Source organism: Cotesia typhae, unplaced genomic scaffold (assembly GCF_013202065.1).
Source record: "Cotesia typhae breed Kobodo isofemale line unplaced genomic scaffold, CoteBio_Ctyphae scaffold_45, whole genome shotgun sequence".
Lineage (NCBI taxonomy): Eukaryota > Metazoa > Arthropoda > Insecta > Hymenoptera > Braconidae > Cotesia > Cotesia typhae.
The window spans coordinates 3112414-3124533 of NW_027423777.1; the positions used below are offsets into that span (position 1 = coordinate 3112414).

The 12120-nt window shown below is 28.7% G+C and overlaps 5 protein-coding genes across 5 annotated transcripts; 3 read left to right on the forward strand and 2 right to left on the reverse strand.

Annotated features, from left to right (window-relative positions):
- Window positions 1-85: 85 nt before the first annotated feature.
- Window positions 86-5091, reverse strand: Kap3 (kinesin associated protein 3). The gene is made up of 4 exons (XM_074257735.1): window positions 4994-5091; window positions 3965-4011; window positions 965-3334; window positions 86-226 (listed from the first exon to the last, which is right to left on the reverse strand). Exons 2-4 carry the CDS (start codon window positions 3988-3990, stop codon window positions 94-96), a joined length of 2529 nt encoding a protein of 842 aa, XP_074113836.1. The 5' UTR covers window positions 3991-4011; window positions 4994-5091; the 3' UTR covers window positions 86-93.
- LOC141536933 (nucleoside hydrolase-like) lies at window positions 4721-7280 on the forward strand. The gene is given in 6 exon segments (XM_074257740.1): window positions 4721-4853; window positions 5016-5211; window positions 5464-5598; window positions 5601-5766; window positions 5987-6123; window positions 6201-7280. Coding segments are annotated over 6 exon segments (978 nt in total). The 5' UTR covers window positions 4721-4830; the 3' UTR covers window positions 6522-7280.
- LOC141536935 (inosine-uridine preferring nucleoside hydrolase-like) lies at window positions 6921-9041 on the forward strand. The gene is made up of 4 exons (XM_074257742.1): window positions 6921-7566; window positions 7878-8181; window positions 8264-8400; window positions 8700-9041. The coding sequence occupies exons 1-4, from the start codon at window positions 7381-7383 to the stop codon at window positions 9021-9023; spliced, it is 951 nt and encodes a 316-aa protein (XP_074113843.1). The 5' UTR covers window positions 6921-7380; the 3' UTR covers window positions 9024-9041.
- A 19-nt stretch (window positions 9042-9060) lies between these two features.
- On the reverse strand, window positions 9061-10428 carry LOC141536937 (bublin coiled-coil protein-like). The gene is made up of 2 exons (XM_074257744.1): window positions 10216-10428; window positions 9061-9393 (listed from the first exon to the last, which is right to left on the reverse strand). The coding sequence occupies exons 1-2, from the start codon at window positions 10310-10312 to the stop codon at window positions 9206-9208; spliced, it is 285 nt and encodes a 94-aa protein (XP_074113845.1). The 5' UTR covers window positions 10313-10428; the 3' UTR covers window positions 9061-9205.
- An 80-nt stretch (window positions 10429-10508) lies between these two features.
- Ski6 (exosome complex component Ski6) lies at window positions 10509-12053 on the forward strand. Its single transcript, XM_074257743.1, has 2 exons — window positions 10509-10802; window positions 11396-12053. Exons 1-2 carry the CDS (start codon window positions 10632-10634, stop codon window positions 12050-12052), a joined length of 828 nt encoding a protein of 275 aa, XP_074113844.1. The 5' UTR covers window positions 10509-10631; the 3' UTR covers window position 12053.
- The last annotated feature ends 67 nt before the right edge of the window (window positions 12054-12120 follow it).

Genomic DNA, 12120 nt, shown 5'->3' on the forward strand with positions numbered 1-12120 from the left:
TCTTTTAGTTACTTTTTTTTTTTTAAGTTAATAAATAAGTAATTAAGTACTTAATTGTAAGCGTATTTTTAATTAAAACTAGGGAATGAGTTATTAGAGTAAGAGATGAGAAGAATCCGCTTCGGAGAATCTCACTTTTGAGTTGTAAAGGTCTTCTATTCCTGAGCCCACTGACATTCGGGATTTTGATCGGGCCATAAATTCATTTATGTCGTCCAGGTCTCGGCTGTATCAAAAAAAAAAAAAAAAAAAAAAAAATTATTAAATAAATATTTTTGTTAAAGAAATTATTGAAAAAAAATTTTTTTAAGAAGAGCCATCTGCCTGTACTAAATTTAACTATATAATTTAGTGGAGGGGGCTTCAAGCTGTATGTATTGGCGCAACGAGCAAAGAGTGTTTGTCAAAACACGAGCGCAAAAATTTTTATCCATAAAATTTATTCATAAATAAATATAATTAATATTATATTAAGGTAAAAGCCTCCATTATTGACACTATAAGAGAGATTATGAATATTTGAATTTTTTTTTATCGTGTTTCAAATCAATATTGTCAACTTTTTTTTTTATAAGACACCTTAATCATTTTTTTTACCTTCTTATAATTAAGAAATGACTTTGTATCTTGTTAATTATTGGTATTTTTAAAGATATAAGCTCATTTTGACATTATACTCATTAAGACCTTTCATTTGAGTACCCACATCAATTTTTCATATATTTATATATATTATATATATTAGATATATGTATATATAAAAAATATATGAAAAATGCATGTGCGTACTCAAATGAAAGCTCTTGATGAGTGTAACATCGAGATGAGCTTAAATATTTAAAAACGTCAATAGTTAAAAAAATACAATGCAATTTAACAAAATTTATTATTTAATAAACCAAAATTTTATTTATTTTTTTATCACGATAAAAAAATGGAATAATAATTTTTAAAAAATACATACCGACTAGCAGGTCGACTGTGACTCTCCCCAGAATCAGTAGATTTGATCCCACTCATCTCCATGTCATCAGTACTAAAACTGGTGGTAGTCCCAGAAGGAAACAGCATAGTATGCTTCAGCAAATCATCATTCAAATACGGCGGCAGGCTCTCATCATCATCAATAATCAAATGATTGGCATTATCCACGGCGATAGACTCAACCATCTCCAACCATTGCTGATTATGAGACCTAAACTTCTCAACTTTGATCCTCGCAGCCCACTCTTTGTCACACATGGCAATGACATCCAAGCAGGCGTCACAAACCTTCCTGATCGCGGGGTTCTTGTCATGCATCAAGTCAATCAAGTACCCAGGCGCTTCATTATTAGTCTCCCTGATCAAGTAATCCCTCGTGGACTCATGCATGGCGATCTGGTAAAAAACATAAATAATCTGCAAGACAATTTCATCATCTTCCTGCTTGGCTCTCAGCAATTCAATGCAAGAAAGCAACAAGTCAGCCTTGCAGATCAGCCTAGCACAGTCTTCATCACTCGCAGCAGTCCCTAAAAGAATTACCACCTCCAGAATCAAGTCATCCGGGGCTTTTCCCACCACCAAGTTGTTTCTGATCCAAGGAATCAAATTGCACCGCTGTAAAATCTGAGCGTAGTCCAAATCCGGCAGGACCAAGTTCCCCATCACTCCAATCAGCTCTAAAATAAAATCCTGGGAGTCTGACTGGGTCAGCGCCATAGCAAAGTCTCCAACAAACTCGACGAAGTACTCTTTTAACATATCATGCTGGGAAATGTTCCGGATCAGCTTCATCAGCAGCGAGTCTTGATTTCTAAACGCCTTGGAGATCAGACCCTGAAGCCGGTTGTTCTCGATCATCATCAGCGCATTTTTGTGATTGATCGACAAGTTGATCCCGACAGCCACCAGCTCCTTCTTAAACCTCTCCAGGTCTTCCAGCTCCAGGATCATGTCGATGATCAGCTGAGTGCAGTCCGTGTTGTTGAACATCAGCTTGACCTTGTCGTCCATGCTGAGGTGGTAAAGCAGCCCGAGAATCGTCGCTTTGTTCTTGATCTCATTCAGGCCCAGCAGTTTGATCAACTTCGGCAGCAGGCCCACGCGGATCATCTTGCCCCGCAGCTTCAAGTCAAAGGACAAGTTGAACAGCAGCTTGAGCGTGATCTGAACCAGATCGATGTTGCTGTTGTTCTGCAGCAGGCGCGGCAGCTTTTCAATTATGTTCTCGTTGGCCATCACGTCCTTGTTTTCTCTGAAAATAGAAAGTTTCTTCAGAAAGGTTATTATTAGAATTAGCAAGTCGGTGTTGGTCCGGTCCAGAGTTTTTATGATCATGGATATGATGTTCTTCTTGCGCATTTTTCTCTCGACGTCGGTGTTCTCCGCGATGTTCAGCAGCAGGTAGTAAGCGACTCGCAGCAGCTGTTCCTGCTTCTTGGTCAAGTTCTTGAACTTCTTGCGGTACTTCTCGAGGTCGTCCTTCATGCGCTTGATCTCCGCGTCGGTGACGTGGAAGTTGATCTCCGTTGAGCGGCGCTTTAGCTCATAATCCAGCGGCGCCTCCGTCGTCCAAATGTCGTCGGTGAGCTTCAATTTTTTATCCACGTCGGAAGAAATTGAAGTGACTGAAGGAAAGAGCACGAGGCCTGTCGTGGTTTCAAAGTACCGGCGACGCTTCTCCATGTCGTCGCGCCACTGGTCGTAGCGCTGGAGCTCGTAGTCGATTATCTCCATGCAGAGAGACCCGATGCGGTACTCGAGGATGATCGAGTGGAACTGGGTGTAAGTGGAGAAGCAAAAAAAGATGTAGACGATGTTGGTCGAGAGCTCGATGCTCCGCCGCCAGTCTTCTCGGAGGACTCGGGCCAGCGCGCTCAGCAGCGACTCATTTTTTGTCAGCTCCAGCAAGTTGTCCGGGATCCGAGCTAGCTGCAGGATCAAAGCCGAGGCTTTTATTTTGTCGGGGATTTCTTCGTACAGCAGCTCGATGTACGAGTCCACGTTGCTGATCACCGCGCGCTCCAGGTCTCCTTCGGAGTTCGTAGAGGAGGCAGGACGCGATGGCTGCTCTTCGTTCATTTTACGGTTTTGGAGGTAGTAGATCAGCTGCTCTACTTCGTGCAGCTTCGACTCGTGGATCAGTGAACATTTTTCCATTACTTCTTTTGCTAGGAGCGAGACGTTTGTGTCCGCGTTCAAACTTTTTAGTCGGATTATCTTTTGACACTCCTTGCGATCTCCAAGCATTGGGTCTCCCAGCTCGCCCAGGATCAGAGCTTCCACGTCGTAGTTTACTACCAAAGCTTTTTCTGTTGGGTGGACGTCCAATGTTCCTGATCGGACTTTTCTGGAAGTTGTTGAATTATTTTAGATAATTTAAAAAAATTTTTTATGATAAAAAAAAATATTTTTGAAAATTGTTGTAATTTTAGCCGACGTTCAACAATTTTGATTTTTTTTTTTTATCAATTAAATTAGAACAAAAAAAGTGAAATTTTTTCAATGAAAAAAAATAATAAAAAAATTAATTTTTAAAAAATAAGCTCTCATAAATTTTTAAAAATTGACAGTTTTTTAATTTTATTTAGCAAAAAAAATTGTTCCAAAAAACTATTTTAGAAAAAATTGCATTTTTTTTTTTTTTTTTTTATTTCTAGATGTCAATTTTTTTTATAATTTTTTTCTTGTCATAATTTATTTGTTACAAAAATTAAAGAAATTATAAAATATTTTGTAAATTAATTTTCATAAATGTCTAAAAGAAGAAATAAAAAAAAAAATTAAAAAAAAAAACGAACATCATTGATTGAACAATAATTAGATAAAATACAGAATAATTATTGAAATGTCATAAAATAAAACAACAATAAATATTTTTCCATAACCTGACATTGCATAAAAGGTCAATTGATAAGGTTATAAAAAAAAATAAATTGATTATTTATTCAGTTGAAAATCAATAACAAACAACAATTACCTTTTCAAAAATTTAGCTTCGTCCATTTTAACACTCTCCTTGATTTCCTTAAAAAAAAATAATATATATCAGAAGGAGTATATATAAATGTACTTTTGTTATTATTAAATTACGGTTAATTTTTTTATTAATTTGACCACTGTAAGTGTAATAATAATAAATAAAGTAGTAAAGTAGTCATTGCTCTACTCTTTAGACATCCGTAGCTCTAGACTTTTTATGTGAGCTGATGAATAATAATAATAATTTTATTTATTCCACTCGCCGTGACAGTAGCTGGTTATAAATGGATTATTTTACCGGTAAAAATTACTAAAAAGGCTTTTTTCTGGTGATTTATCCTTTAAATTAAAATAAATTAAATAAAAATCAGTGTGAAGTTAACTAAGTATCGAATTACTGCAAAAATATTCAAAAATATGGTCGCCGAGTCCTGATTGGCTAAAAAATAAAAGCGCGCGAAGCGCGCAATTTAAAATTCTAATTTAAAATTTTTAAGTTTTCTACATGTGAAATTTTTTCAATTAATTTTTAAAATAATTTTTCAATAAAATCAATTATTAAAATTTTTAAATGTCAGCTAACTTAATTTTCATTTATTATTTTTTTTATTGTGAAAATTTTAATGATAAAGAAGTTTTTCAATAAAAACAATTACAGTATGATGAAATAAATTTTATCATATTTTTTTTTATTTTTATTATTTATTATTTATGACTTTGACATATTTATTACATTGTTTTATGTAGATAATTAGAAGGATTAAAAAATAATTAGTATATATAAATTGAATATAAAATCAAATGTCAATTTTACTATTGACATAAAATATATGCTAACTCAAAATTTAATTAATTAATTATTAAATGTATAACGTTTACAAATATATGTAAGTATTATTATTTATTCTTTACTTCTTTACTATTTATAAAAATTTTAATTGATATTAATTATTTTATAATTGTTTAATTTTTAATTTTTTCTTTGTGAAATTTAATAATAAAAATATTACAAAATAAAAATACAAACCTAATAAATAATTTCTTCACAGAAGAATGATGCTTAAGAAGAAAGTAATAGTTGATTGTGATGGTGGTACTGATGATGCAGTTTCTCTGGTTATATTGTTAAATGCTCACAAGCAAAATTTAATTGAACTGACAGCAATTACATGCGTAGCTGGTAATACTGATATTGAAAATGTCGTGAAGAATGTTTTTAGAATTTTAAAACTTTGTGAAATTGATGTAAGTTTTTATTTAGCTTCACTCATTGCAATTTTAATTAATATGAAAATTAATTTATCAGAGATTTAAAAATTAAATCAAATTTTTTTTTACAAATAAATTAGTGCAAAAAAAAGTAGAAATTTTATAAAATTAAAATTAAAATTTTTTTTTAATAATTTTCAAATTTTTAAAAAATAATTTTCAAATTTTTTAAAAAATTTAAATAAATGCAAACTTAAATATTTAATTAATTCATAAAAATAATTAAAGGTACCAGTGTACAAAGGAGCAAACTCATCTTTAATCTCCTTAGAATCGATATTAGTAAAAGCCGCAGACTTTAAATACCACGGCAATGACGGATTTGGAGATGTTCTGCAAGAAGAAGTAAATATTAGTAATTTAAAAAAGAGCATGCAGTAATTGCACTTAAAAAAATAATTACTGATAATCCTGATCAAGTTTCTGTGGTGTGTTTGGGGCCGCTGACAAATATTGCGCTTGCTATTAAAATTTATCCGGAGATTTTGGACAGTGTGAAAGATTTTTATGTCATGGGTGGAAATTCTATGGGTATTTTTTTAAATTTATTAATTTATTATTATTATTATTATAGTTTCTAATGCATTTTTATTAACAGCTTATTTTTTATAATAATTTTTTTATTTATTTCTTTGATGAAAAATTTTTTTTTAATGGAAGAAAAAATTTACTTCAAAATTTGAATTTTTATTTTGGGCAGAAATTAAAAAAAAATTTTTTTTATTCTTTTAATAATATAGATTATTTTTAGGATTAGGTAATACAACATCGCAAGCAGAATTCAATTTCTACGCAGATCCAGAAAGTGTTCATATGTTTCTGCAAAGTAATACCAAACCTTTATGGATTTTTCCTTGGGAAACTTGTCTGAAAACTTATATACCGATGGTAAAGGTCTAAAATTGTAACTCAAAGAATTAATTGATTAATTAAAAAAAAATCATACTTAATATTTATAATTAAAGGACTGGCGAGAAGAAATTTCATTAAAAGCAGGATCTCAAGAGAAGATGAAACTGATCACAGAAATTGAAGACGGAGCGTATAAAAATAAGGACAAAAGAGAATATTATTGTCCATGTGATGCATTTTGCGCTGCTGCAGTTGTTAATTCAAGTGTCATCAAACGCTATGAGGAGTGTCATATGGACGTCGAGCTGCATGGAATAAAAACACGTGGTCAAAGTGTCATTGATCATTTGAAAGACAAAAAACCTAATGTTTTGCTGGTTAATGAAATTGATGTTGAAGAATTTAAAACTATTATGTTCCAAGCTTTTCAATAATTTTATTATAGGAAAAAATTATTAAATTAGATAAAAAAGGTCGCTCTAAATTTTTTTAAATTTCAAAAATTGTCAAAAATTGAATTTTTTTTTTAATTTTAAAAATTTTTTTCACATTACGGTATAATTTTAAAGACAAAAAAAAATAAGTTTCTGAAAGTTTCAATTCAAAATTTAAATTTTGAAAAGTCGCTCTTAAATTTTTTTTTTCTTTATGTACTTTATTTATTATTTCATCATTTTAAAAATTTTTATAACAAATACATTAAAAATTGAATTTTTAAAAAATAAATTAAAAATTTAATTTTTAAAAAATAATTTTTTGGAACAAATTTTTTTTTTTTTTTTAAATAAAATTAATAAATTAAAAGACTTCAATGTCTTTACAAATTATGAAATACATACTTGAAGAGATTTTTTTAATTTGAATTTTTTTATCCTAAAAAAAATAAATTTTTTACAAAAATTACATTAAATTTAAAAATTTTCAATTTTGAATTTTTTTTAAACATTTATTTTTTTAAAATGATGATAAGATAAAATGTTACTCGATTTAAGTATCATAAATTTTTATTTTAAATTTATCAATTATATACTTGACATAATTCGACATGTGAGCACACAAGTGTGCGTTATTGATAAAACACTAGAAATAAAAAAAAATTAATCAGCAAATTTGCATAACTTGTTGAAATAATAATAATAATAATAATAATCAAAAATTTTTTCATTGAAAAAATAAATAAGTGATAAAAGCAATTTTTATTTTATATATCAATTAATTAAAAAAAATTTCTAACCTCATTTTTAATAAAATTTTTGTTTGCTGTAAAATTAAATTATTTTCATTGAAAAAAATATGATAAAAAAAGTAATTGTTGATTGTGACGGTGGGTATGATGATGCAGTGTCACTAGTTCTGTTGCTGGATGCTCATAAAAAAAATTTAATAGATTTAAAAGCAATTACTTGCGTTGCGGGTAATACTGACATTGACAATGTTGTCAAAAATGTCTATAGAGTTTTAGAAGCTTGCGATTCTGATGTAAGTACTTGAAAATTTTTTAATTTTTTTTTTAAATTAAATTTCTTCCAAAAAATTGCATTTGTAGTTTTTAAAAATTTCTAAATGTCAATTTTTTTTATAATTTTTTTTTTTGCCATAATTTGTTAAAAAAATTCTTGAAATTATCAATTATCTGCTAAGTTAATTTTCATTAATTAAAGTTAGCAGAATTTTTAATTTTTTTGATTATTTTTTATAATTAAATTCAAACAAAAAAATATTTTTAAACAATTGCACTTGCAGTTTTTGAAGTTTTTTTACATGTTTACTTATTTAGTTATTTTTTTAAGATACCGGTGTACAAAGGAGCAGATTCGCCGCTAATTTCTATAAAATCTCAGGCTCTGAAAGCTGCAGAGATTAGATATCACGGACACGATGGTTTTGGAGATGTATTTGTAGATGGAGTAAATACTTATAAGCTGGAAAAAGAGCATGCAGTAATTGGAATAAGGAAAATAATTACTGATAATCCTGATCAAGTTTCTGTGGTTTGTCTGGGACCGCTGACAAATGTCGCACTTGCTGTCAAAATTTATCCAGAGATTTTGGAGTTTGTAAAAGAATTTTTTATTATGGGAGGAAATTCTACAGGTAATTATTTTAATTTATTTTCAATTTTTAAACTTCATTTTTTTTTTTATTATTGTATTAATTTTTTTTTTTATTTTTTTAGGACAAGGAAATACAACAGCACAAGCTGAATTTAATTTTTACGCCGATCCAGAGAGTGTTCATATTTTATTTCAGAGTAATTTAAAGCCATTGTGGCTTTTTCCTTGGGAAACTTGTTTAAAATCAACTGTTACTATGGTAATTATATTTTTTATTTTTTTAGTAAGTACTCACCAGAAATTAAAAATTATATTCTACATTTAGAATTCATAAATAATTATGAAAATAAAATTAGCAGACATTTAACAATTTTTTATAAATTTTTTTGTTGAAAAAAATTAAAAGAAGAAATTTAATAGATAAAAAATTTGAAAAATTAAATTTTTAAAAAATATTTTTTTATTTTTAATTAAATTATTAAAAAAATTTTTTTTAATGTCTATTAATTTTAGTGTTATAAAATTTATATTTTTATTGATAAAATAAAAATTTTTCAGGACTGGCGTGAAAATAAACTGGGAAAACTGAAAGAAAATAAAAAAATAGAATTAATAACTAAAATAGAAGATGGAATTTACAAAAATAAAATAAAACGAGAAATTTATCGGCCATGTGACGCCTTCTGTGTAGCAGCTCTGATAAATCCAAAAATAATAACTCACTTCCAAAATTGTCACGCTGACATTGAACTCCACGGAGTGAAAACTCGCGGCTTCGTCGCTATCGACCACTTGAGAAATAATATACCGAACATTAACCTCGTCAGCGACCTAGACTTTGAAGAATTCAAGTCTTTGATGCTTGACAGTTTCCAGGAATAAAAAAATTATTATGTGTAAAGTATAATTCGTGATATAATGTAAGCTAATTATATCAGTTTAATTTTACACTTTGTACAATAAATCATTTGAATCTTAAATTAGAAATAAATTTTCTATACATCTATAAAATAATTCAAAAAAAAAAAAAAAAATAAAATAAAAGCATTTAAATGATACAAAATTTAATTACATTTTTCTTCGTCTTTTTTGGCATCAGTGTTTTTTAAGGACGCCTGATGGAGTTCTTCTCGGGTTTCTTTGTTGGATTTAAGTAACTCGACAAATTGTGCATGCACTGCATTTGTTTTGTGTTCGAGATCATCAAGCACTGAGTGCAATTGGTCTAATTGTTCATTTAATAGTTCATATTCTGTAAATTAAAAATAATTTTTGTCAGCGAAGGAAAATTTTGACGTTTTATAAAAAAATTTTTTTGATGTCTGTCAAATTTAAAAATTTTACTTAATTTATTGCAAAAAAAATTGAATAAAAATTATGATATTAAAATTTGCAGTTTTAAAAATTTTTTAAATTTTATTTAACAAATTTGCTTTGAAAAATTATTTTTAAAAAAATTGCAATTTCAATTTTTTTTAATTTTTACGTCATTTTTTTTTTTTTTTTTTTTTATAATTTATTTGTTAAAAAAATTCTGGAAATTGTTAAATGTCTGCTAAATTAATTTTCAGATAGTTGACAATTTTAAAAATTTTTGTAACAAATAAATTATGACAAAAAAAAAATTTTTTTTTTACATTGATATTTAGAAATTTTTAAAAATAATTTTTTGGAAGAAATTTATTTGTTAAAAAAAATTAAAAAATCGTCAAGTGACAGCTAACTTTAATGTCATTATTTTATTATTTTTTTTAAAAATTATCAGATGTCAGCTGATTTCAGTTTCATAAAAATGATGACACTGAAGTTAGCAGACGTCTAAAATTTTTGATTTTTTTATTAATTAAATTTCAATTAAAAAAATATTTATAAAAAATTGCACTTAGAGATTTTCAAGTTTTTTACATCTGAATTTTTTTTTAATTGTTTAATTGAAATTAAAAAAAAAATTTTTACAATATCGGCTGACTTCAGTTTCATAAATTTTTGTGTTAATAATTAATGTCTTTACATTAAATGATTGATATTATTATTAACTGTCACTTTATAAATTAAAATAATAATTAAAACTCACCTTGATCAGTTTCATTTTGTTCATTGTTGTCAATTTCACCATCTTGATTGTTATCAAAAGGTTCCACAGCTTCACAAACCATTTTATTGCTGTCCATAATATTATTAACAAAAAGTGACAATTGATCAGCTGATTGCCAAAAACCACACCTTTGCACTAAGATAATGTAGGAGAAAGTATTCTAATTGCGTGTCTTGTAAATTGTTGCCGATATTCTAGAAAGTTACAGCGCCATCATGTGAAAAATGAGAAAATATGACACGTGACTTACTTGTGGAGCCACCTGCAAGTTTTATTAAAAATGGCGGCGCGACTTTGCTACAGTAATTGTAAATAAATAAATACTTGCATGTAAAAAAAATTTGCATTCACTTCACGTGATATTGATAGGTTATATTAGAAATAAATAAATAAAAATGGAAAGTGATCAATTACAAGACCAAGGAGGACTCAGAGTTGATGGAAGAAGACCATTGGAATTACGTCAAATAAAAGTTCGTCTAGGAGTTTTTGGTCAAGCTGACGGTAGTGCATATCTGGAGCAAGGAAAAACTAAAGTATTAGCTGCTGTCTATGGACCTCACCAGGTATTTATAAATTTATAAATTATAAAAATTAATTTAGCTGATATTTGATAATTTTTAAAAATTTTTCAACAAATAAATTATGACAAGAAAAAAATTGTCATGTAGAAATTAAAAAAAAAAAAAAAAAAAAATATGCAATTTTTTTATAATTAATTTTTTTGAATAAATTTGTTTGTTAAACAAATTAAAAAAATTATCAAGTCACTGTTAACTTTAACGTTATAAATGATAATAAGAATGAAATCAGCTGACAGTTCTTTTTTAAAAATTTTTGAGCCAATTTTAATTTAATCGTTGCAATAAAAAATTTTTAAACTCTAAAAGAATTTTTAAAAATTAGTGCAATTAAAACTAAAAAAATATTTTTAAGTTGCATGTATTGTTTTTTAAATTTTTGTGACAAATAAATGTTAAAAAATAATTCTTAAAAATTTTTACAATTTTTTAAAATTTTCTAATTAAATTTTTTTCATGATAATTTAATTGTTATAAAAATCTAAAAAATTGCAAGACGTTGATATCAATGTCGATAATATTTAATATTAACTATAATAATAATAATAATAATAATAATAATAATAATAAAATTCTAGCCCAGAGGAGCCTTAGCACGAAGCACGGCTAATAAATCCACCAAAGGATTAATAAACTGTCAGTACAGTATGGCAGTATTTTGCCTGAGCTCAGGCGAGCGCAAGAAGCGTCCCCGAGGAGACAGAAAGACCCAGGAGCGATCCATAGAACTGAGACACGCTATGGAGTCAATAATAAACCTCGAGCAGTTCTCCAGGTCCCAAATCGAGATTTTCGTAGAAGTTCTTCAAGCTGACGGCAGCGACTTTTGCTGCGCAGTGAATGCGTCGACCTTGGCGCTAATTGACGCGGGGATTCCCATCAAAGATTACGCCATCGGGTGCACAGTGACCTTGCCGGACGCTAGCACTAACTATGAAGATCAAGAGACTCCGGGAATCGGAGTGCTGGATGCCAATAACCTGGAAGAAAACGGCCCGGGAGTGACTTTGAGCATCGTTGCGCTGCCTGAAACTACTTGCGAGCTCACCAAGGAACTCGGGCTGATAATCGCTGCTCAAGGCTCCGGAAGGCTCCATTTGTCCAGGTTGGAAGGCATGAAAGTTCGGGCGCTCATTGGCTGCAAGAACATCAAGAGCATTTTGGACCAGGCTGTCAGGCATCATCTTACTGTTAATTCTCTTCCTTCTTTGTACGGTACTCAGACAATTGAATAAATTAATTTTTTTTTTTTTTTTAATTATTTTTTTATATTTTTCTAGAATTTTAATTTTTGATAAATTAG

Bases quoted from the DNA above. Each gene is read 5' to 3' on its own strand.
- Ski6 (XM_074257743.1), top strand. From the start codon at position 10,632: ATGGAAAGTGATCAATTACAAGACCAAGGAGGACTCAGAGTTGATGGA. The intron at 10,803-11,395 runs GTATTTATAAAT...ATAAAATTCTAG, and splicing joins CTGTCTATGGACCTCACCAG to CCCAGAGGAGCCTTAGCACG.
- Kap3 (XM_074257735.1), bottom strand. From the start codon at position 3,990: ATGGACGAAGCTAAATTTTTGAAAAG. The intron at 3,335-3,964 runs GTAATTGTTGTT...AACAACTTCCAG, and splicing joins GAAGCTAAATTTTTGAAAAG to AAAAGTCCGATCAGGAACAT. The intron at 227-964 runs GTATGTATTTTT...TTTTTGATACAG, and splicing joins CACAGTCGACCTGCTAGTCG to CCGAGACCTGGACGACATAA.
- LOC141536935 (XM_074257742.1), top strand. From the start codon at position 7,381: ATGATAAAAAAAGTAATTGTTGATTGTGACGGTGGGTATGATGATGCA. The intron at 7,567-7,877 runs GTAAGTACTTGA...TATTTTTTTAAG, and splicing joins TAGAAGCTTGCGATTCTGAT to ATACCGGTGTACAAAGGAGC. The intron at 8,182-8,263 runs GTAATTATTTTA...TTATTTTTTTAG, and splicing joins TATGGGAGGAAATTCTACAG to GACAAGGAAATACAACAGCA.
- LOC141536937 (XM_074257744.1), bottom strand. From the start codon at position 10,312: ATGGACAGCAATAAAATGGTTTGTGAAGCTGTGGAACCTTTTGATAAC. The intron at 9,394-10,215 runs GTGAGTTTTAAT...TTTAATTTACAG, and splicing joins ACAAAATGAAACTGATCAAG to AATATGAACTATTAAATGAA.